Consider the following 23845-nt stretch of genomic DNA (forward strand, 5'->3'; position numbering starts at 1 on the left):
CTACTGTGCAATGTATATGTTGGCATGTGTTGCTAGCGTTTCTTATTAAATCAGCCACTTTACAGTGTAGGTTGCAGGCCATTGCTAGCTTGTTATTGGTGGACTGTTAGCCTATGGGACGCTATAGAGCGTCGCAGTCCCGCCCCCTACCATGGACCAGGAAATGAATCCCAATGCATTTTTCCCATAGACATTTCGTAAAGTATTTATTTAAAGACCCTTTTAAGCGTCGTACGAAGCCAACTCGAGTCGTGACAAATCATGACAACACACACAATATTTTGGACCAAACAAATAATTACATAGAAGAAAAACAACAAAAAAAGTGTTGTAACCTGCCGTTTTTTTTCTTCTTTCTAATTATTTTTTCGGCCCCAAAAATTGTATTTGTTGTCATGATTTGTCACGACTCGAGTTGGCTTTGTCCACGGCGTAAACGTCTTTAAATAAATACTTTCTGAAACGTCTATGAGGAAAATGAACGGAGAATCATTTCCTGGTCCATGGTAGAGGGCGGGACTGCGACGCTCTATAGGGTTCAAGTGGTTATTAGCGAGCTAGGGACGAGTCGCAGATAAACACCTCCAGGGAAATGTGACCTTGGACACAACGACGGGAGGCATACTATGGTCCGACGGAGCATTGGTTCGATATGACTCCGCACCTCGGACTAGCGCCTGCTCCCGTTCTTGCGGTTATGGTTAGGTTAGGGGTTAGGGGTATCGGATCAATGAATCATCGGACCAAACACATGTACCCCACAACGACATCCCGACAGCTTGCCACTGATTGGTCATACAGTGGCACAGCCTCCCCTCACTACAAACAGAGTCCGTTGTACTGTCACTCAATGTGCACGTGTTGTGTGTGTGTGAGGGCGGTAGAAGTATGTCCATGTGTGTGTGTGTGAGGGCCAGGGCCAAATTTTCCATTGGGCCAGTGGGGCCGTGGCTCTCAGGGGCCCTTGGCTCTCAGGGGCCCTTCGAGGAAATCCTGCGCAGTACTGGGTTTGAAGCCCTGAAAAGGGCTCCTGGGGAACTTCATTGGCCGTTGATTTTGTTACATTTAGATTTAGTCGCTCTATGGGGGGCCCCAAAAAAGGTTACTGGCCCAAGGGGCCCTCGTGGTGGTTAATCCGTCTCTGGTTAGGGCGGTAGGAGTTTGTCTGTGTGCATGTGTGTGTTTGTGTGTGTGTGTGTGTGTGTGTGTGTGTGTGCGTGTGTGTGTGTGAGGGTGCTTGTTTATGCTTCTGAACTGACAAGTACGTATACCAGCAATGGCACATTCACGGATGTACTTGCGCTGTCCTCTCCTTTCCTCTGTTCCTTAACAGCTGACGATGTGGTGGTTGGTTGATTGTTTATTTTGTATTGGACAATAAAAAAATGCAAACAGTATACAGGGTACAGTCGGGCACATTGGTCCAAAAGGATAGCACAGAAGAGAGACCTTGCGGTCTTGTTTTTTTGGTGGGGTGGGTGGGAGCTGGGTGAGCAAGCTGTCTACTCTGTGTACAGTATATATATATGCATGTCTCTGTATATTATCTGTCTCTGTGTGTAGCTACTGTATGTTTTATGTATCTTGTTCGTGTTTCACGGATCCCCCCTTGAAAACGAGATGCTGCATCTCAAGGGGCTATCCCTTCAACGCAAATCTGAAATCTGGTAGGAGTTTGTGCGTGCGTGTGAGGGTGCTATAGGAGTTTGTGCGTGCGTGTGAGGGTGCTAGGAGTTTGTGCGTGCGTGTGAGGGTGCTAGGAGTTTGTGCGTGCGTGTGAGGGTGCTAGGAGTTTGTGCGTGCGTGTGAGGGTGCTAGGAGTTTGTGCGTGCGTGTGAGGGTGCTAGGAGTTTGTGCGTGCGTGTGAGGGTGCTAGGAGTTTGTGCGTGCGTGTGAGGGTGCTAGGAGTTTGTGCGTACGTGTGAGGGTGCTAGGAGTTTGTGCGTGCGTGTGAGGGTGCTATAGGAGTTTGTGCGTACGTGTGAGGGTGCTAGGAGTTTGTGCGTGCGTGTGAGGGTGCTAGGAGTTTGTGCGTGCGTGTGAGGGTGCTATAGGAGTTTGTGCGTGCGTGTGAGGGTGCTAGGAGTTTGTGCGTGCGTGTGCTATAGGAGTTTGTGCGTGCGTGTGAGGGTGCTAGGAGTTTGTCCGGGGGGTCATATAGAAGGGTGGATGTTCTCGGAGCGTGCATGCTCAGTATACTGTATACAGTGCTGAAGTGGTTATGTAGCGGTTATGTTTTGTAATAATAATCAAAATCTACAAAGTAAATATTAGTAACTAAAGTTTGCAAATAATTGTAGTGGAGTGAAAGTACAACATTTGCCTCTGAGATGGGGTAGAAGTAAAAGTATTGGAAATTAGAAATACTCAAAGTACACAAATACTGTAACTCATAATTGTAGAGAAAGGAAAGCAGGTGCGCTTCCTCGGGAAACTGCCCTTGGTTGAGCCAGTGGGTGCTCAGCTTTGAAAATAACTTAACTAAGAAACCAAGTAACTAAGTGGAAAAAAGTGGCGCTCCAAAATAATAGATGCAATTTCGCATGTTTTTGGTGTTAGCATTACGTTATGCTTTAGCTATTGAAAAATAGCAGACCTACAAGCTCGTAGCGCGCCACCGAGTGGCGCGCTACGAGCTTGTAGGTCTGCTATTTTTGAAAAATCGAAGAGCGACTGACATGGAAACATAGCTTTTTCAGAAAACTGTCAGGATGTAGAAGACATTTTTAGAATCTGATCTCAGGTCAAAATGGGTTATTTGAGAACGCTCAAGTTGTCACAACCATTGACGTATAGCAGGGGTTCTCAACGTTTTTGGCCGGGGACCCCCGGAAATGCTTTGGCAATGTCTCGGGACCCCCGCCCCGCCCCCTCCCGACCCCCAATATAAATTGACTGCTACAATAACCTTAAAACATTTTGGGCGGGAACCCCTTTTGGTGTTTTAAGCATTGTTATAATTTAGCTATTGAAAAATAGCAGATCTACAAGCTCATAGCGCGCCACCGAGTGGCGCGCTACGAGCTTGTAGGTCTGCTATTTTTGAAAAATCGTGAAAATATATTTTTTTAAAAAATCTTTTATTTTTTATTTATTTTTTGAAAATAATTTGGGGACCCCCTAAAATATTTTGGCGACCCCCCCGAGGGGTCGCGACCCACGGGTTGAGAACCATTGACGTATAGAGGCTACTCTCTGAAATCGCTCCGTACATCTTTGTCGTGGCATTTCGGCAGACGCTTATGAGTGGCGGCGGCGGCGGCGACACGTGGAGACACGTGTCACGTGATTTTTTTTGTCTTTTTTTTGTGTCTTCATGGCACACTGGAAACCTTTCGCTGTGTTTATCTTTGTAAAAAAAACGTGCCACTCTCTCGCGTACCTCCCTCCCTTCCTCTTCTGACCCAAGAGTGTGCAACAAAAAGTTACGCACTCATATTTTCGACAGATTGCATTTCCCCATACTGTTACTGTACCTGCTCTGTCACTCTCTCCTCTGCCCCGTCTCCTTTCCCTCTTCACAAGGATCCTCCTGAGTCATTCATTGGCTTTATTGTCTCCACCAGGCCGAAGGCATGGGGAGAGAGTATGTTTTGCACTCCGTCCGTGTGTGTGTGTGTGTCCTTCCGTCCGTCCGTTACCAGCTAATCTCCGGCACCGTTAACCCGGTCGATGCCAAACTTTGCACACACACTCCCTGGATGCCAACGATGAACCTCTGCCCTGCATTTTCCAGAACGGCCTGTTATAGCGCCACCATGAGGCAGCTTTTCACATTGTTTACCTAAAACTGCACCGATCTGCGTGAAACGTTGCATGCACACTCCCTAGAGGCCAAGCACAAACCTTTCGCCTGCATTTTCCGCATCTGCCTTTTATAGCGCCACCAGGAGGCCGACTTTTGTAAAACAATTTTTTTGATATTACTCCTCCAGATTCTGTCCAAAAATCTCACAAATCGTTACACAGTATCTCTATGGTCATGTGCTCAAGTCGGATCTGTCCGATATTTCATATTCCATCCTAATTGGCTATAATTGGCTTTCACAGTTTGCAAGATTGCCCCGTTTTGAACAAAAGCCTCAAATCATGAACGCAGCATGCAATTTACGTGAAATCTTTCACACATTTTCTTACTAGGCTGAGGAATATATCCCACCCTTTTCACATTGGCCTGTTATAGCGCCACCAACAGGTTGATTTTTGCAAAACACATTTTTGGAATAAAATGCCTCAAGTCATCCAATTGCCATCAAAGGCAAACATGTTTATATTACTCCTAAACATTTTGCCAAACATCTCACACAGTCCTATCCTCCTGGTGGAGACCTGTGCCCAGAAGGGCACTTTTTCTAGTTTATTTTGTATTTGTCATGTGGGCCTTCGTCACTATAAATGTTTTTCGTCCGCTCATCACGGTTCGCTAGCCGTCCCTCTCCTCCTCCTCCTCTGTTGGCTGTGTGTGTGTGTGTGTGTGTGTGTGTGTGTGTGTGTGTGTGTGTGTGTGTGTGTGTGTGTGTGTGTGTGTGTGTGTGTGTGTGTGTGTGTGTGTGTGTGTGTGTGTGTGTGTGTGTGTGTGTCTCTGTGTTTGTGTCTGTGTCTGTGTGTGTGTGTGTGTGTGTGTGTGCGTGTGTGTGTGTGTGTGTGCGCGTGTGCGTGCGGTGGGGGCGGTGGGAGCATGTGCAAAGGGGGAAGGGCCTGACTGTCTTGTGTATCTCCTCTCATTGGCTGAGGCGAGCCCTCCCTCCCCCCGTGCTTTAAAAGCCTCCCTTTTCTCACCTGAGTTAGGGAAAGTGCTGCAGCTCTTCTGTGCTTCAGGTGTCTGTGTGTTCTCTCTGCCCTGATCCTTGCAAAAAAGGAACAAAAAAAAATACCTATTTTAAAAGCACAGCTGTGGAGTGTGGACCCCTTTTTATAGGAGCTAGTGTGAGTATGCCTACATTGTATTCAATGTTTACTTCTTGTTCAATAGCCATAACTCTGCACCCAACTGGGTGTGTAGGACCTGGGTGCCAAAGGGTGTGTGCGCGTGCGTGTGTGCGTGCGTGCATGCGTGCGTGCGTGCGTGCGTGCATCTCATGTTCAAGGAATTTCACTCTCGGGTGCTTGTTGGCTGATGCAAGAGTTTGTCTTTGGGGTGGATGATGCTTTGAGTTGTCTTGATTCTTTTTGGAATGTTGCTTTTTGTGACTTGACTTAACATGCAAGGGTGTGAGAGCTACTGGTACGTTGATATATCTCTGGCCAGCCTGTAGTTTCTGCATTGAACAGAACACTTAAGAGGCCATAACTGAAGTAAAGTTGCATAATCTTGTTTTTGCATTTATTGACATTTTAAAAGATTTTAGTAATCGGTGCAATGTTGAAACGAAGACTGCATTGTTTGTGTGCACACCATTTCATTTTGTATTGAGCCTTTTGAGGTTACAGCACTGTCTTTATAGAATATTAAATGTTGAAAAGAAGAGTGCATTGTTTGTGTGCACACAATTTCATTTTGTATTGAGCCTTTAGCACAGACTTTATAGAATATTAAAGCACTCAACCTAGAAAATGTAATTATGCTGACGCACGTTGGTCCTGAAGGGCTTGCTCTTTTTTTCCTCCATAAATTGGTTTTGTGTGACCTACAGTAGCTGTCCTTTTTGCCCATGAACTTGTGAGCCATTCCGACGTTAGAAACGCTTGGAATCTTCAAAATGGTTGATATTTTTGTTTTGTTTATGTTTTGACTTGGACTTTGACTTGGTGGCACTTTTTTCCCCCTGTTTGTTTATACTGGCATGCTTCCTTCTAATATTTAAATGTGATTAAGTCAAGGTAGCGATATCAGTTTTAAAAACATATTAACCAAGTTAAAATAGCTAATCAATAATCGCTGGTAGTTTTTTTTTTTTTATGTTGGACAATTTCCACCTATAAGGTGGAAGTAAGGGACTTGTCAGACTCGAGAACGAAGATTAATTTAGATACAATTTATTCAAGTGTCGCAAGCTTCACTCTATTGTTGTTCTCCCATGCGTTACACCTTGTCAACATTAGCTTTACAAACATTTACAGTACATTAGCTTTACAAACGTATCCTCGTCAGACTGGTTCAGCCTCTTTGCAATACATATAGAAAGTGTCGTTTATGCCTTCTGTGAATATTTCTTCTTTCTAGACGTTTTTATTACATTTGTAATGGCAAAATCGTGGGTGATATTTGAAAGATGCAGCCAATACTCGACTATATCGACTGAACTAAGAGTGACGACAAGAACATACAGACTGAGTTAAGCCATTTAGACCTGTGAACAGATTCTATAAAACGTATTTTCTATAAAAAATCCTGACAGTTTTCTAGAACGACGTATCGGCGGCGCACTGGTGCTCGAACCTTCTCATGTCAAGGACCCACAGAATGTAATCTGTATTTGGCTGCGTGCGGACCCCCCATCTGAAAATATGTTGTTCCAGGGACCCCCTGCGCCACCGAGGGGTGCGCTACGAGCTTGTATGTAGGTCTGCTATTTTTGAAAAATCGTAAAAATGCGGCACAAATCTTTGAATATATATTCTTTCAGAAGACCTTTCGACATCAGGCCTAAATGGATTAAAACACCATAAGGGGTTCCAGTCCTGAATGGGATAAACAACAATATCCGGTCAATATCATGTCCCCATGTCACGTCATCATGACATGGGGGTTGTTATGTTTGTGCTGACTGTAAACTTGCACCGTTTGTGTTTGCTTTCTAGAATGAAAGATCAGACACAGAGACATTTTGTGAGAAGCTTTTGATGCCGCTGTTGTTTGTGACTGTCAGTCCTCAAGGCTGCGAGTTTGACAGTGTGGTCACTGGTTCCTGTATGTCCACACACACACACACACACGCACGCGCGCGCACACTCGCACAGCAGCAGCGTTGCAAATTGAAGCACACACATACTGTACTGTACTGTCAGTGGTGGAAAAGGTACTCACAATTGTGAGTGCAGTGTTGACACAAAAGTGTCAACACTGCAATATAGAAGTACTCTAGTAAAAGGAATTCAACGTTTACCTAACAGTAACATTACAAAAGTATTGGTATCAGTAGCAGTGAAAGACCGTTTCAAGTTTTCAAATGTATAAAGATCTTTTGAAAATAGCAGATCTACAAGCTCACAGTGTGACGCATTGCGAGGCATTGTGAGCTTGTAGATCTGCCATTTTCAAAAGGCCGAAAATGTATGTATGTATATATATATATATATATATATATATATATATATATATATATATATAGAGCTGAATTGGTCAAAATCTACAAAGTAACTAGTAACTAAGGTTTTCAAATACATGTAGTTCAATATTTGGATCAGAGATGTACTGGAGTAGAAGTTGAAGTATTGGAAATCGGGAAATACTCCAGTGAAGTATAACAGTACGGTACCTCAAAATGTAACTTAAAGTACAGTACGTGAGTAAATGTACTTGGTTACCATACTTTCCAGCACTGGATGTTGACTGTCAACACGTGCTTCACATGACAAGGCAGAAAGCCCTATTTTTTTTTCACCTTCGAACAGCATTCCTTCATCCTTAATCATGTCATTATTTTGTTTATTAAGGGTGCATAAAATGAAGCCTGCACGTCTCGGCACACAGTTCGGAGCAATGAAACAATTGACTGTACATTTCTATCTAGGGTGTGTAGTCGTCATTTCACTGTAGTTAGTTACGCATGGATTAAAAAGTTCTCAGTCGCCAAGACTGATTACAGTTATTTGGATTCCGTATAGAAGGCATGTACAGTACAGTATGTATGTGTCTATGGAAGCATGATGTCGCTCACCGAAAATAGCAGATCTATAAGCTCGCAACACGTCGCGCCGCGACGTGTTGCGAGCTTATAGATCGGCTATTATCGATTGTTAGTTATTTGAGTATTTCTTTATTTTATTTTTAATTTAAGATCCGTGATTTCTTCAACTGGTTGGCTACGGCAGCAAGCAACAAAGAATGATCAATACCTAAGCATCATTAATTAACTTTTAGTCGTGAGATTTTATTTAGCTTTATCCCATTTTGGGCGGGAACCCCTTTTGGTGTTAGCATTATGTTATGCTTTAGCTATTGAAAAATATTTTTGAAAAATCAAAGAACGACTGACATAGAAACATAGCTTTTTCAGAAAACTGTCATTTTCAAACAGACATTTTTAGAATCTGATCTCAGGTCAAAATGGGTTATTCCATGTAGTTGTGTTTCTTTATGATTGAGCGGTCATGTTTCTATAGCCGTGGTTTTCCATGGGTTTGCGTTCATTTCCATGCATGCTGCCTTGCCCTGCCCCGTGCGTGGGGGGAACAGAGGAGAGGAACACCTCGTTTAACCCATTTAGGCCTGACCTCAAAATTTAAAAAAAAACTTCTAAATCCTCCAGTTTTCTGAAAAAAATATTTTCACGATTTTTCAAAAATAGCAGACCTACAAGCTCGTAGCGTGCCACTCGGTGGCGCGCTATGAGCTTGTAGATCTGCTATTTTTCAATAGCTAAATTATAACATAATATTTAAAACACCAAAAGGGGTTCCCGCCCAAAATGCGTTAGGAACCTTCCTGGAGCTTTGCCCCGGCTGGCCGCTCCTCCTGTTTTCATCCAATCCACTCAAAGAGCTCTTTGTGTGCGACGACGACAAATTGGGGACGGCGGGGTAATTGGCTGTTGAAATGATTTTCGGCAGAGCTGTATGTACTGTATGTGCGTGCTCAGCTCTGCTCGTGGCCTCTCTGAGCTTTTCTGCTTATGTAATCGTTGTGGGACATCTCTCTGATTGTTGAACGCCATGGAAAAAAATAACGTTTGGTCCTCAAAGTTCTGTGTGTTGATGGTGTACAGTATGTCAGTGGTGACCCCCCTGGGGGACCCCCAGGGGTCCTTGAGGAGGGTGTTCTGGGGTGGGGGGTGGGGGGGGGGGGGGGGGGTCCTGGGTCCCCCAGGAAAAGCTCACATGCTGTGAACTTGTAGATCATCGGTTTAGAACATTTCTTTGCCTATAATAGGGATGCCATTATGCCACGCTGAAAGTGGTTAACTCCGTTAGCTGGTTAACTCTGTTAAGCACTTTGTTTGGACACTGTTACTGTATCTGTGTCTCCACCTGCAGCAATGACGGTCGAGGAACAAAATAATATGTTTTCAAACGGGGGTCCGCAGCCAAATTCCATATCAATTACATATTGGGCGGCGGTGGCTCAGGGGTAGAGTGCCTGGATGGTAACCGTAAGGTTGCCAGTTCGAACCCGGGCTCCCCCAGAGTCACCGTCGAAGTGTCCTTGAGCAAGACACTGAACCCCTAATTGCTCCCGACGTGCTGGTTGGTGCCTTGCATGGTTTTCCGTTGCCATCGGTGTATGAATGTGTGTGTGAATGGGTGAATGTAATGCACAATCTATGTAAAGCGCCTTGGATAAAGGCGCTATATAAATACACCATTTACCATTCTTCATTTTCACGTCTTTGACATGAAAATGTTTCCAGAAACCCTGGAAAGGGACGTTCTGTGTGGAGTTTGCGTGTTCTCCCTGTGTCCCCTAGGGTAGGTACACCCTCACACAAAAAAACATGCAGTAATCCTGGTCTCTATTCTGCCTCCCCCTGGTGCCTGATGGAGGGGAAAGGAACCGGTTGGGAGGTTACGTGCTCCTGGGGAAACTCCCCCTCCCTGTCAGGTGATAAGAATCGGCCTGGTCACACCTCGTGCATTGAAGGTTGCATGAGCTCAGTTCTGGGCTCTCCCCAGGTTGGCATCGGGTGAAAAAATGGGTTACAAAATCGTGGGATAAAAAAAAATATATATAAAAGTAAACCCTGGTTCGTGTGACGCATTGACTGCTGTGTCGAAATGCGCGATAGCTTCCCTTTTTGGCTTGCCTGGCTGGGTTGAATGCCCTCTCTTACTCGGAACAGGTCTTTGTCAAGGCTATGGTGTTCTGTTGAGTCCGATAAGACATGCTGTTGGGATGCACCTGTATGCCCTTGAAAAAGAGTGTTATTTTGTATAGACTCGTCGCGGCCGTGACATCTGGGATTTGAGCTGCTTTGCTCTGTAGCCCAAAAAGTGGCGAGTTTGAGTTGACCGAGCAAATAGTTACTGTGATTTTAGTTGTGTTTTGTACCGTGTGCATGCTGTGATTTTTCTTTTCCTCAAAACATAAAAGAAATGATAAACATACGGGTTAAGAAATGAAATAGAATGCCAGTTACACATCTTTGACCTTGAGATTTGGACAGAAATCCCAAGGAGAATGTGGTGAATATGCAACATGTATTGATCAACAGTGTTGATTTCAAGTCATTTCGACAGCACATTTTGATTTCAGTTTTAGTCATAGTCTTTAGAATACAATTCCATTTAGTTTTAGTCACATCTGAAAGGTGTAAGTCTAGTTTTAGTCGACTAAATATCCTTAGCCACCCCCCCCCCCCCCCCCCCCCCACCCCCCTCTCTTCTTCCCTTTCCTTGTAACACGATTAACTGTAACTATGCGCAATTTTAGTCGACTAAATCTGCAGTTGATTTTGTCGCCAAAAATGCATTTTGACAGGCCTTGATGTAATGGCCGATTCTACACTTGGTGGCATGCTGAAAATGGCCGATCTACATCTACAGTACATCTTTCTACATATCTGCTTGTAGATCTGTTTGGTTGCCAAACACAGACCTGAGATCAGATTCTATAAATGTCTTCTACATCCTGACAGTTTTCTGAAAAAGCTATGTTTCTATGTCAGTGGTTCTTCGATTTTTCAAAAATAGCAGACCTACAAGCTCATAGCGCGCCACCGAGTGGCGCGCTATGAGCTTGTAGATCTGCTATTTTTCAATAGCTAAAGCATAACATAATGCTAACACCAAAAGGGGTTCCCGCCCAAAATGGGTTAACTGTTCCCGAATACGATTGCCTGCATGGTCCCCGCTGGCCATGATTCGCATTGGCCTTGATTCTTCCGCAACCAGAGTACACTTCATTCAACTGTATTCAATGCTTTCACATTGCAGCGATCCGTATCCGAGTTCAGTCGGTCCCGAGACTACACCTCCCCATGTGGTCCACTCCACAACATCTGCCACTAAACCACAACATCTGCCAAGTGAACCCGAGTGCTCACCCGGGACCATATAGTGTGAATCTGCCCTTAATAGTTCTACTGGATCTCTTAACCCATTTTGACCTAAGATCAGATTCTAAAAATCGTTCTTCGATTTTTCAAAAATAGCAGACCTACAAGCTCGTAGCGCGCCACTAGCTTGTAGATCTGCTATTTTTCAATAGCTAAAGCATAACATAATGCTAACACCAAAAGGGGTTCCTGCCCAAAATGGGTTAAAGGAGCATTCAGTGATTTGGGTGATTTGGCAAACCCCCCGGTCCGACCCGGTAACAAGATGTGCACATGCATGCACTACAGTGGGCACGCAACAGGCAACAGCACACACACCAAGGCCCACCCCCGCTCGATCATGATTGGCGGAAGGCACCCCTCTCTAAACTGATTGGATGAAGGCTTTGCCACCTAGACAAAAATGAAACCTAAGGTTTTTTTTACCCCCAGGGGTTAACTGGGGACAGGGAGGAACTCCTTATATGGTCAGCACACTCTATAGTAGGGAGGATTATCACAACAAAACAAAAAAAGAAGTGATATTTTAATTAAGTGAAATCACTGAATATACCTTTAAGCACTAGTCCCTCTCTAACACTTTAGTCAGATATTGACCATCTTTTCTGTATCCTTTGCTTTCAGGTAGTCCGTCAAGGCTTGCCCGAGAAGAAGAAGAAGAAGAAGAAGTGTGCTAACTTGCCCGTGTGTAAACTTTGACCCCTAACGTCAAGCCCTTACTGCTGTGTGTCCCCCGACCGCCATAATGCCGGGGACCGCCATGGACCGCATGGAGCTCAAGAAGGTCTGCACGGAGGGCGACGACGACAGCACCGACAGCCTGGACGACCGCTACACGGAGCCCATCGACTCCGAGAAGGCCACCATCGACAGGTCAGTGAGGCCCATTGACTCAGAGAGAAGGCCCTCGACAGGTCAGAGAGGTTCTGCATCCCCCCCGGATACCTGTTTACATACCGTTTACCTTACACAGTTTAAACCATTTCGACCTGATGTCTTGACCTATGTTTACTCAGTGGTTCTCAAACATTTTCATGTCAAGGACCCCCAAGATTATATGTAATTGGCTGCCGACCCCCATATCTGAAAATATGTCGTTCCAGGGACCTCCCAGAGGCAAAGATTTGAGTTAAAAATGTTCGCTCTGAAAGAATATATATTCAAAGATTTTCACTACATTTTCACGATTTTTCAAAAATAGCAGACCTACAAGCTCGTAGCGCGCCACTCGGTGGCGTGCTACGAGCTTGTAGATCTGCTATTTTTCAATAGCTAAATTATAACATAATGTTTAAAACACCAAAAGGGGTTCCCGCCCCAAAATGGGTTAATAATTTGCGAGGACATTTTGGTTTGGTGTGTCTTCTTTTGTAATAATGTCTTGAGAAGTGTATGAGCGTAATGCCACACCTTGTGGAATCAGAATCAGAATTGAGACAACTTTGTTCTGGTAAACTCGATTAAAATTCTGAAACGAGTAAGGAGGGTACTCTCTGTTCCTGATCTGTCTCTCTGTAAACTCATCTGTTTTAATCATCATTTTATTCCATCTCGGTCTGATGGGCCTGATCAGCTTTTCAGATCTATATATAAATAATCATTTTGCATCATTTACTGAGCTAAACTCAGTTAAACATTTAACATTTTTGTTCAAAATCAACCCCTGTTACCTCTGAGAACGTATAGTGTCAAATTTTAGATTTTGTTTTTACACACCATTATAATATTCCTATTGTCTCTACTAGGTCTCCACCAGGCCGAAGGCAGGGGGGAGAGTATGTTTTGCACTCCAGCCGTCCGTCCGTCCGTCCGTGTGATGGCTAAGATTTGCCGATAGGCTAAAATTGCCTTTCAATGTTTGCACGATTGGTCCATTTTGTATCGAAATTGCTCAAATCACGTACGCAGCGTGCACGTTATGTGAAATCTTGCACACCCAATTCCACTAGGCCGAGGACGAAATACCACAAATTTTCAGATCAGCCTCATGGTGGTGCTATAACAGCCCGATTCGGATTTTTACATATAACTGCACCGATCTGTGTGAAACGTTGCATGCACACTCCCTACAGGCCAAGGAAAAACCTTTGACCTGCATTTTTCAGCAGGAGGCTGTCTTTTGTAAAACACAACGATAAACAGTATCTCTATAGTCATCACAAGATGGATCTGTCTGGTATTTCATATTCCATCCTAATTGGCTAACATTTGCTTCCAAAGTTTGCAGGATTGGCCCGTTTTGAACAAATGCCTCAAATCATGAACGCAGAGTGCAATTTGAGGGAAAATGTGCACGCATAAATCCCAGGCTTTTCACATTGGCCTGTTATAGCGCCACCAGCAGGTGGACTTTTGCAAAAACACGCTTTTGGAACAAAATGTCTCAAATCGTGACTTTGAATGACGAATTTCCATCAATGGCGTAAGAAGAAATGGCACCCTTTTCACATTGGCCTATTATATAGCGCCACGATAACCTACCTGGCCAGGGTGGAGACCTGTGCTCCGAGGAGCACTTTTTCTAGTTTTGAGTCCCAATTTCTGAATGTCGAGTCTCCAGATATTCTTCAGAATATGTATGACACTGATTTACTACGACACCATGGGCACATTCGGAGACGAGGACAGCGGTTCTTAGACGCAATGCACATGACTGTGAGAGCTCAGAGTGTACAAATGTACACCCATCACTCACACTCACATTTGTACACTCTCAGAGTTACAAACCGTGTCATGGTCGTTTAGGGCTAGCTCGTTGTGTTTGTGTGTAGCGTGCTCATTTTGTTCGTCCGTGGCAAAAATAGAATTTTGCCATTTAATGTCCACCACAAGCCAGTAGGGCATTAAGCAACTAGTCGACTAGTTTACTAGTCGACTAGTCGACCTTGCTGGTACTAGTTGACTAGTTGATAAAAAATAAAAAATAAAAATAAAACGTTTTTTTTTTAACATAATAGGTGGTTAAACAACTAGTCGACTTGTAAACTAGGCAACTAGTCAACTAGTAAAAATTACTAGAAGTGAATGCCCTACAAGCCAGCATGGCGGTGACCCCCTGGTTATGACACGTCGCCTCAGAATAACGTCTTAATAACATCACCGTGGGCTCTGTCTCTTTGCAGTCAGTTCCTGGACGACGGTGACGACGGGGAAAGTCAGAAGTTCCTCACCAACGGGATGATGAAGAAGAAGAAATATGAAGAATACCACGAAGAATACGTAAGTCAATTTTTTGAAAACATACGTGACTGAATGTCATATAGCCAAACGTATACAACCACATTTCCCTTTATGCTGTGCGTGTGTTTCATTAATGTACATTCTCTCTTCCACCCCCCCGTCGCAGCATCCAGGCCACGCCTCCTTCGGGATGTCGGTGTTCAACCTGAGCAACGCCATTATGGGCAGCGGCATCCTGGGCCTGTCGTACGCCATGGCCAACACCGGGATCGTTTTGTTTTCGTAAGTCATGAAATGCACACAAACAAATACATTTCCATCTTCATCAGTTCCAACATTGACACACGGACATTAACCAAAAATCTACACATCTACAAGCTCACAAACGTGCTGTGCTAGCTCGTTGATTTACACCACTAGGATTTACAACATGCCTAGTGGCTTTCCTTACAGCCCACCCCCCCAGACTCCCCCTTGAACACGCCGACACCCCCTCGAACATGTGACACCCACCTCAGTCACTCGCCCCATATTGGGTTCTCAGTGAGGTTGCTCGCAAAAGAGAGACTCTTCCAATTACGCACACGCACAGTCGCACGCGCACACGCGCATATGCATGTGCGCACGCACACGCACACACACACACACACAACCATTCATAAGAACTATTATGTTTTATTTCCTCCTTGCTGTACGTACCGAACCTAATCTCCACTTCCTTCTTGTCAACCACCGTAAATCAGACGTGGAAAAACACAAGCCTTCCTCTGTGTTCAAGTGATGTTTCCCTTGTGCATGTTGTATATGCACGTGCACGCGCGCACGCACACACACACACACACACACACACACACGCACACGCACACGCACACTCACGCACACACTACATTCATAAACTCCCTTCCGGCTGTTGTGTCATCACACTTCCTCTCGGTGTCACTGTGGTCCTCTAGCTGTCATTTGACCCATGTCTGACCACGCGCTGTGCATGCTGTGGTCTTCCCCTGCCTCTGGCGATCATTTGACCCCCCCTGTGCGTGTGTGTGTGTGTTGTGTGTGTGTGTGTGTGTGTGGTGTGTGGTGTGTGCGTGTGCTTGCGTGCGGTGCTAGGCTACATATTGGATTTCTTCTTTATGAGCTGCTATAATGTTACAAGCTGTTATAAATTACAACACTGATTCCAGGGATCCTTGAGCGGGGTCCAGGTGCTCGTTATTTATTTTTGTTAAACGTGGCGTAATTTTGAAAAATCTTAAAGGCATTATCAGCGTTCTCGTTTTGGGGGTACCTGCCTGGCACAAAATAATTTTGGGTGGGGAACGGTGGCCAAAAATACATTCTGGTATACAATGAAAATGTTTGAGAACCACTGATATGATATGGAGGGACAACTTTGGCTCACAGAAAGAATGGGGTGGGGGTGCTGTTTTTAGACACACACAATCTATTTATATCCACTGGGAGATGACATTTCTTTTTTCCTTTTCTTTGTGTCTCTGGTCACATACCGGAGGTTGTCTAATTTTTTTAAATTGTTGTTATGATTAAATGAACAGTAAACAGAAGAACGCAAATAAGACAACTGAACAAGAACACAACTGCATTATTATTTATTTTTCAATTCAATTACCCAGGCCTTTATTTTCTTTCCTCGATAAGGGCTGCTGTAAGGGAAAAGTTTCAGACTTTCTTACATTTTCGTCAAAGTCAAGCACTGTTGTCACTGCAGTGGTGAGCTTGCACATCAGCTATTTCCTGTGTACGTCACTGCGCCGCCTCGAAGTATATCACGTGCTTAACCCATTTTGACCTGAGATCAGATTCTAAAAATATCTTCTACATCCTGACAGTTTTCTGAAAAAGCTATGTTTCTATGTCAGTCGTTCTTCGATTTTTCAAAAATAGCAGACCCCCCCCAGGAGCAAAGATTTGAGTTAAAAACGTTATAAAAAATATATATTCCAATTGTGTGCCACATTTTCACGATTTTTCAAAAATAGCAGACCTACAAGCTCGTAGCGCGCCACTCGGTGGCGCGCTATGAGCTTGTAGATCTGCTATTTTTCAATAGCTAAAGTATAACATACTGTATATGTTTAAAACGCCAAAAGGGGTTCCCGCCCAAAATGGCTTAATAGAGTTGCAAATGGTGTGATAATTGAGCCCAAAGGTAACTTGATCCATTTTTAACGCACCACCCTAGCATGCCATTTTTAAGACAGTAACAGTAATTCATATATCTATCCGGGACCTGGTATAACCCCCACGCAGCCAGCAACCCTACCGTACTGACATATATTTATATATACTGTGGCACAATTAGAAACCGCTCGGAGTGTGCTTGGGGGTAAAAATAATGTCCTGTGTCCAGTGTTGATGTTGGCAGCGAATTTTTTTAGTTTAGTCATAGTCTCTTTGAATCGTTTTCATTTAGTTTCAGTCACATTTTAGTCACCTGGAATGTTGTCTAGTTTTAGTCGACTAAATATCATAAGATTTTAGTCGACTAAATCTGCAGTTTATTTAGTCGACTAAAATGTATTTTGGCGGGCCTTGATGCCGTCGTAATGACTGATTTTACACTTGCTGAAAATAGCCGATCTTCAAGCTCACAACGCCTCGCAGCGATCTGCTATTTTCAGCATGCAACCGAGTGTAAAATGACTTATACTGGATCTCTTGTAACATTTTAGTTTTGTCAAAAAAAATGTGTCAATTTAGTCTTAGTTTTAGTCATCATAGCTTAGTTTTCATTTAGTTTCCATTTAGTTTTTGTCATTGAAAAAAGGTAGTACTGAATGTGGCACAATTAGAAACGGCTCAGAGTGTGCTTGGGGTTAAAAATACTGTCCTGTGTCACGCTTTACAGTACTCTACAGTATTACATAAAGTATCCCCGGGGGGGGGGGGGCTTTGGTATTTAAAGTGCGTTTGACGCACTTTACTGTTGGAGCATGTATAAGGCATGTGGAAAGCAGCTTGCCTGTCCGTTCAGATCCAGCGATAAGTTCCAATAACGTGCATCAACTGTACTGTACATGACTTAGGCCTACTGTAAGTCCAGTGTAAAGAACGCGGTCTCATCATGGTCTTCTTTAAGACAATGTTGTTAAACCCATTTTGGGCGTTAGCATTACGTTATGCTTTAGCTATTGAAAAATAGCAGATCTACAAGCTCATAGCGCGCCACCGAGTGGCGCGCTACGAGCTTGTAGGTCTGCTATTTTTGAAAATTCGAAGAACGACTGACATAGAAACATAGCTTTTTCAGAAAATTGTCAGGATGTAGAAGACATTTATAGAATCTGATCTCAGGTCAAAATGGGTTAAAACTGTAGCATGCAGTGAATCATGTAGTGTAAACAGACTACTGACAAGCGGCTGCCTGGCCTCACTCACTTTATGAAACCGCTAAGAAATGCTACATTAAATTTAATGTGTACGCATGTACACATAGTGGCATTTTCACCCCCAAGCATCAAAATGTACTTAAAGTACCAAAAGTAGAAATGCGTCGCATCGCAAGCTTGTAGATCGGCTATTTTCAAATGGCCGAAAAGTCATGAAATCCATTGAAATTATAATTAAAAAACAAAATGTAGGAAACTTAAAAATAAGGGGACCCATAACAAATGGTCAGCGACCCAACCTTGGGAACCAAACACTCTATTCAACCTATCGTGTGTGTTCTCTCTCTCTGAACCAGTGGTCTGTTCAACCTATCGTGTGTGTTCTCTCTCTCTGAACCAGTGGTCTATTCAACCTATCGTGTGTGTTCTCTCTCTGAACCAGTGGTCTGTTCAACCTATCGTGTGTGTTCTCTGTCTCTGAACCAGTGGTCTATTCAACCTATCGTGTGTGTTCTCTCTCTCTGAACCCCAGTGGTCTGTTCAACCTATCGTGTGTGTTCTCTCTCTCTGAAGTCTGAACCAGTGGTCTATTCAACCTATAGTGTGTGTTCTCTCTCTCTGAACCAGTGGTCTATTCAACCTATCGTGTGTGTTCTCTCTCTCTGAACCCCTGTGGTCTATTCAACCTATCGTGTGTGTTCTCTCTCTCTGAACCAGTGGTCTATTCAACCCATCGTGTGTGTTCTCTCTCTCTGAACCCCAGTGGTCTGTTCAACCTATCGTGTGTGTTCTCTCGCTGAACCCCTGTGGTCTATTCAACCTATCGTGTGTGTTCTCTCTCTCTGAACCAGTGGTCTATTCAACCTATGGTGTGTGTTCTCTCTCTCTGAACCAGTGGTCTATTCAACCTATGGTGTGTGTTCTCACTCTCTGAACCAGTGGTCTATTCAACCTATCGTGTGTGTTCTCTCTCTGAACCCCAGTGGTCTATTCAACCTATGGTGTGTGTTCTCACTCTCTGAACCAGTGGTCTATTCAACCTATCGTGTGTGTTCTCTCTCTGAACCCCAGTGGTCTATTCAACCTATGGTGTGTGTTCTCACTCTCTGAACCAGTGGTCTATTCAACCTATCGTGTGTGTTCTCTCTCTGAACCCCAGTGGTCTGTTCAACCTATGGTGTGTGTTCTCTCTCTGAACCCCAGTGGTCTATTCAACCTATGGTGTGTGTTCTCACTCTCTGAACCAGTGGTCTATTCAACCTATCGTGTGTGTTCTCTCTCTGAACCCCAGTGGTCTATTCAACCTATGGTGTGTGTTCTCACTCTCTGAACCAGTGGTCTATTCAACCTATCGTGTGTGTTCTCTCTCTGAACCCCAGTGGTCTGTTCAACCTATGGTGTGTGTTCTCTCTCTGAACCCCAGTGGTCTGTTCAACCTATGGTGTGTGTTCTCTCTCTCTCTGAACCAGTGGTATTAAACCTATCGTGTGTGTTCTCTCTCTTCCAGCATCCTACTGGTGGGCGTGGCCATCTTGTCTTTGTACTCGGTGCACCTGCTGCTGATGACGGCGAAGGAAGGAGGTATGTACTGCCCGATCGACCGCAATCTCCTAGTTCAAGGAGTTCAGCGAGCCTCAGGACATGCGTGTAGAATCTGTAGCAAAGTATATAAATGTGCCACGTTATGTATTTAGGCTGCTTCTACTGTTTGACATCAAACAAATGTGGAGTGGTGATCTCTACATTTGATTTTAAGTGACAATTTAAGGACTTTTACAACATTTTAATACCTCCAAAACAAACTATGAGCTATGACTGGTTGTACAATTATTATATAACAATGGACCAGCTATGTATCTGTTGTTTGTCCTGTCTCATGTGCAAACTTCAATAAAATACTTGAATAATTAATTAATTAACAATGGACCAGCTCATAAATATGATTACTTTTGGGGGTTCCCAGTTCAAATATGATTACTTTTGGGGGTTCCCAGTTCAAATATGATTACGTTTGGGGGTTCCCAGTTCAAATATGATTACTTTTGGGGGTTCCCAGTTCAAATAATTATGATTATTTTGGGGGGTCCCCAGTTCAAATAATTATGATTATTTTGGGGGGTCCCCAGTTCAAATAATTATGATTATTTTGGGGGGTCCCCAGTTCAAATAATTATGATTATTTTGGGGGGGTCCCCAGTTCAAATATGATTACTTTTGGGGGGTCTCCAGTTCAAATAATTATGATTATTTTGGGGGGTCCCCAGTTCAAATATGATTACTTTTAGGGGGTCCCCAGTTCAAATAATTATGATCATTTTGGGGGGTCCCCAGTTCAAATATGATTACTTTTGGGGGGGTCCCTAGTTCAAATAATTATGATTATTTTGGGGTGTCCCCATTTCAAATATGATTACTTTTGGGGGGTCCCCAGTTCAAATAATTATGATTATTTTGGGGGGTTCCCCAGTTCAAATAATTATGATTATTTTGGGGGGTCCCCAGTTCAAATAATTGTGATTATTTTGGGGGGTCCCCAGTTCAAATATGATTACTTTTGGGGGGTCCCCAGTTCAAATAATTATGATTATTTTGGGGGGTCCCCAGTTCAAATAATTATGATTATTTTGGGGGGTCCCCAGTTCAAATAATTGTGATTATTTTGGGCGGTCCCCAGTTCAAATAATTATTATTATTTTGGGGGGTCCCCAGTTCAAATAATTGTGATTATTTTGGGGGGTCCCCAGTTCAAATAATTATGATTATTTTGGGGGGTCCCCAGTTAAAATATGATTTAGCGTCACTAATGAGCTCGCTGTTCTTGTTGTCTGGCAGGCTCCCTCATATATGAAAAGCTGGGAGAGAGGGCTTTCGGCTGGCCGGGGAAGATAGCTGCATTCATCGCTATAATCATGCAAAATATTGGAGGTAAACAACAAATGAGTTCATCTTTGTCTTCATGTTAGCGTTGATTTTGACAGCAAATTTTTATTTAGTTTTAGTCATAGTCCTTTGAGTAAAATGTAATTTAGTTTTAGTCACCTGAAACGTTTTAGTGTTTAGTGTGTCTAGTTTTAGCCTGCAAAATATTGTGAGATTTTAGTCTTAAAATCCACAGTTGATTTAGTCGACAAAAAATATTTTGGCGGGGCCTCGATGGTGTCGAGTAATGCCGTCATTTTACACTTGGTTGCATGCTGAAAATAGCCGATCTATGCTATTTTTGTCGTGTAGTTTTTAGTCGACGAAATCAACACTGCTTCATGTCTATTCTAAACGTTCTCATATGAATTGAACAGCAGACCTCACTGTGTTGTGTTTGCCTCCATAAAGCCATGTCCAGCTACCTCTTTATTGTGAAGTATGAGCTTCCTGAAGTGATACGGGCCTTCCTGGCCTTAGAGGAGAACAACGGGTGAGTGTGAGTGTGTGCGTGTGGGTGAGCGTGTGCGTGTGCGTTAGGGCATTCACTTCTAGTAATTTTTACTAGTTGACTAGTTGCCTAGTTTACTAGTTGACTAGTCGACTAGTTGTTTAACTACCTATTATGTAAAATAAATATTTGTACATTGAAAAACGGTGTACATGTTGACTATAACTATAATCTACCTGATCTTGAGGCCTACAAAATCGGGGAAAAAAAATAAATAAAAAAAATATTATTATTATTATTTTTTTTCTTATCAACTAGTCAACTAGTACCAACAAGGTCGACTAGTGGATTTACTAGTCGACTAGTAAACTAGTCGACTAGTTGCTTAATGCCCTAGTGTGCGTCTACAAGCCCACAACGTGGCGCTAAGCGGCATGTTGTGAGCTTGTAGATCTGCTGATTTCACTAGTTTGGGTCCCGGGGGAGACATCAAATTAAAATGTTGGGTCACGGTAGGGATGTTAATAGTTAATCGATGAATCGACCTGCGTTTCTATCATTGGGTGGTTTTCTGTGAATGTAATGTAATGTCTGCGGAACGCACATGTGGTCCGGTTAAAAAAAAAAGGTCTCCCCCACCTTGGTAGCCACAGAAACGCCTTTGCTTTTGCATGTGACGTGACATAAAAGACACTTTTCATTTCATTTTATTCCTCATACAAAGATGCCATTGCCTGGCCCTGTATCTCAAATGCCATTTTGGGCGGGAACCCCTTTTGGTGTTAGCATCATGTCATGCTTTAGCTATTGAAAAATAGCAGATCTACAAGCTCATAGCGCGGCACCGAGTGCCGCACTACGAGCTTGTAGGTCTGCTATTTTTGAAAAATTGAAGTACGAATCTGATCTCAGGTCAAAATGGGATAAATATGTGATTAAGGAATATAATATGCCTTTTGTATTCTTTCTGTACATCAGCAAAATGTAGATTTTTATGTTAGACATTGAGGGAAATTAAGATTCTCAGATAAAATAAGAAAAGCTGCTTATCAACTAACCAGTTAATAATCGACCGATAAGGTTATCAATTATCAATGAATGATTACTTGGGTTTCTCACTGTTCCTCTCTGCTTGCGTTGCAGTGAATGGTACATGGATGGGAACTACCTGGTGGTGTTCGTGTCTGTTGGGATCATTCTGCCGCTGTCCCTCCTGAAAAACCTGGGTAAGGGTTCGACGCGGTGCGTGCGTGCGTGCGGGCGTGCGTGTGCGTGCGTGCGTGTGCGTGCGTGCGTGCGCGTGCGTGCGTGCGTGCGTGCGTGTATACATGTATGTGTTCGTGTCAGGAGTGTCTGTTTTCTCGGGGCGGCAGTGGCTCAGGGGTAGAGTGACCGGATGGGAACCCAGTTCGATCCCCGGGCTCCCCCAGAGTTGGTGTCAAAGTGTCCTTGAGCAAGACTCTGAACCCCTAATCGCTCCCGATGTTGCAGGTTGGTGCCTTGCATGGTTTCCTCCAGCATCGGTGTGTGAATGAAGGCGCTATATAAATGCACCATTTACCATTTACCCTTCTCTCAATTTACATTTTGTAATAGAGTATTGCAGCAAGCAAGGAATACATATCATCAATATCAACAAACAAAATAAATCTGTAATCTGTACATTGAAACTATACATGCTATAGGAGGCCAGGTCTACAAATGACCTGGCGTCTGTCTACATAACATCTGTCTACATAACATCTGTCTACATAACATGCTTTTAAGCCCGTGACCCAAAAGAGCCATTAGGGATTTGCCCCGTTACCCAAACTAGTGAAAACAGCAGATCTACTATAGATCGGCTATTTTCACTTCTTCTTACAGATTTGTTTTCTAATTTATGGAATTCTTCTTCATGAAATTACTGCAGGGGGAAAACGTTTTAGTTTTTTTTTGTGAATGTTTTTTGAAAATGTTTTGAAATTATAATAATTTAAAGGAGCATTCAGTGATTTGGAAAAAAACCCGGTCCACCCGGTAACAAGATGTGCACATGCACACGCTCTACAGTGGGGGAAGTACAACAGACCAACAGCACGTGCACCAATGCCCGCCCCACTCGATCATGATTGGAAGAAGGCCCCTCTCATCCTGATTGGATGAAGGCTTTGCCACCCAAAGCCCAAACCGAAACTAGGGTTTTTTGACCCCAGGGGCTCACTGGGGACAGGGATGAACTCCTTATATGGTCAGCACACTTTATAGTAGGGAGGATTATCCAAAAAATAAGAAAAAATAAGTGATATTTGAATTAAGTGAAATCACTGAATATACCTTTAAAACAAAACGTAGGAAACCGAAAACATAAAAGGACTAAAGGATAAAAATGTGTCCCGGACCCTCTGTTTGGGAACCACTGATCTAAAGGACATGTTAGCCTTTGCATGAGCCTTGCAAGGTGGTTAACCCATTTTGGGCGGGAACCCCTTTTGGTGTTTTAAACATTATGTTATAATTTAGCTATTCAAAAATAGCAGATCTACAAGCTCATAGCGCGCCACCAAGTGGCGCGCTACGAGCTTGTAGGTCTGCTATTTTTGAAAAATCGTGAAAATATTTATTTCAGAAAACTGGAGGATTTAGTATATATTTTTTTTATTTCGAGGTCAGGCCTAAATGGGTCAAGGCTAGGGCGAGTGCTAGGGTGGGCTATGACACGCGCAACATAACATTGACATAACCTCTATGTAGGCCTATTTATTTACACACGATATAATGTGTATTTTGCTTGCATAATGGGGAAACTTTGT

At 43.5% G+C, this 23845-nt stretch overlaps 1 protein-coding gene across 1 annotated transcript in view; it reads left to right on the forward strand.

Annotated features, from left to right (window-relative positions):
- Nucleotides 1-23845, forward strand: part of slc38a4 (solute carrier family 38 member 4) — a 78470-nt gene that overhangs the window by 23126 nt on the left and 31499 nt on the right. The window contains exons 2-8 of the mRNA XM_079494680.1: nt 11778-12026; nt 14276-14372; nt 14500-14615; nt 19191-19264; nt 20516-20608; nt 21014-21095; nt 22197-22279. Coding sequence (XP_079350806.1) covers nt 11899-12026; nt 14276-14372; nt 14500-14615; nt 19191-19264; nt 20516-20608; nt 21014-21095; nt 22197-22279 — 673 coding nt within the window. The 5' untranslated portion in view covers nt 11778-11898. The remainder of the gene's footprint in view (nt 1-11777; nt 12027-14275; nt 14373-14499; nt 14616-19190; nt 19265-20515; nt 20609-21013; nt 21096-22196; nt 22280-23845) is intronic.

Source organism: Electrona antarctica, assembly GCF_951216825.1.
Source record: "Electrona antarctica genome assembly, chromosome: 23".
Classification (NCBI taxonomy): domain Eukaryota; kingdom Metazoa; phylum Chordata; class Actinopteri; order Myctophiformes; family Myctophidae; genus Electrona; species Electrona antarctica.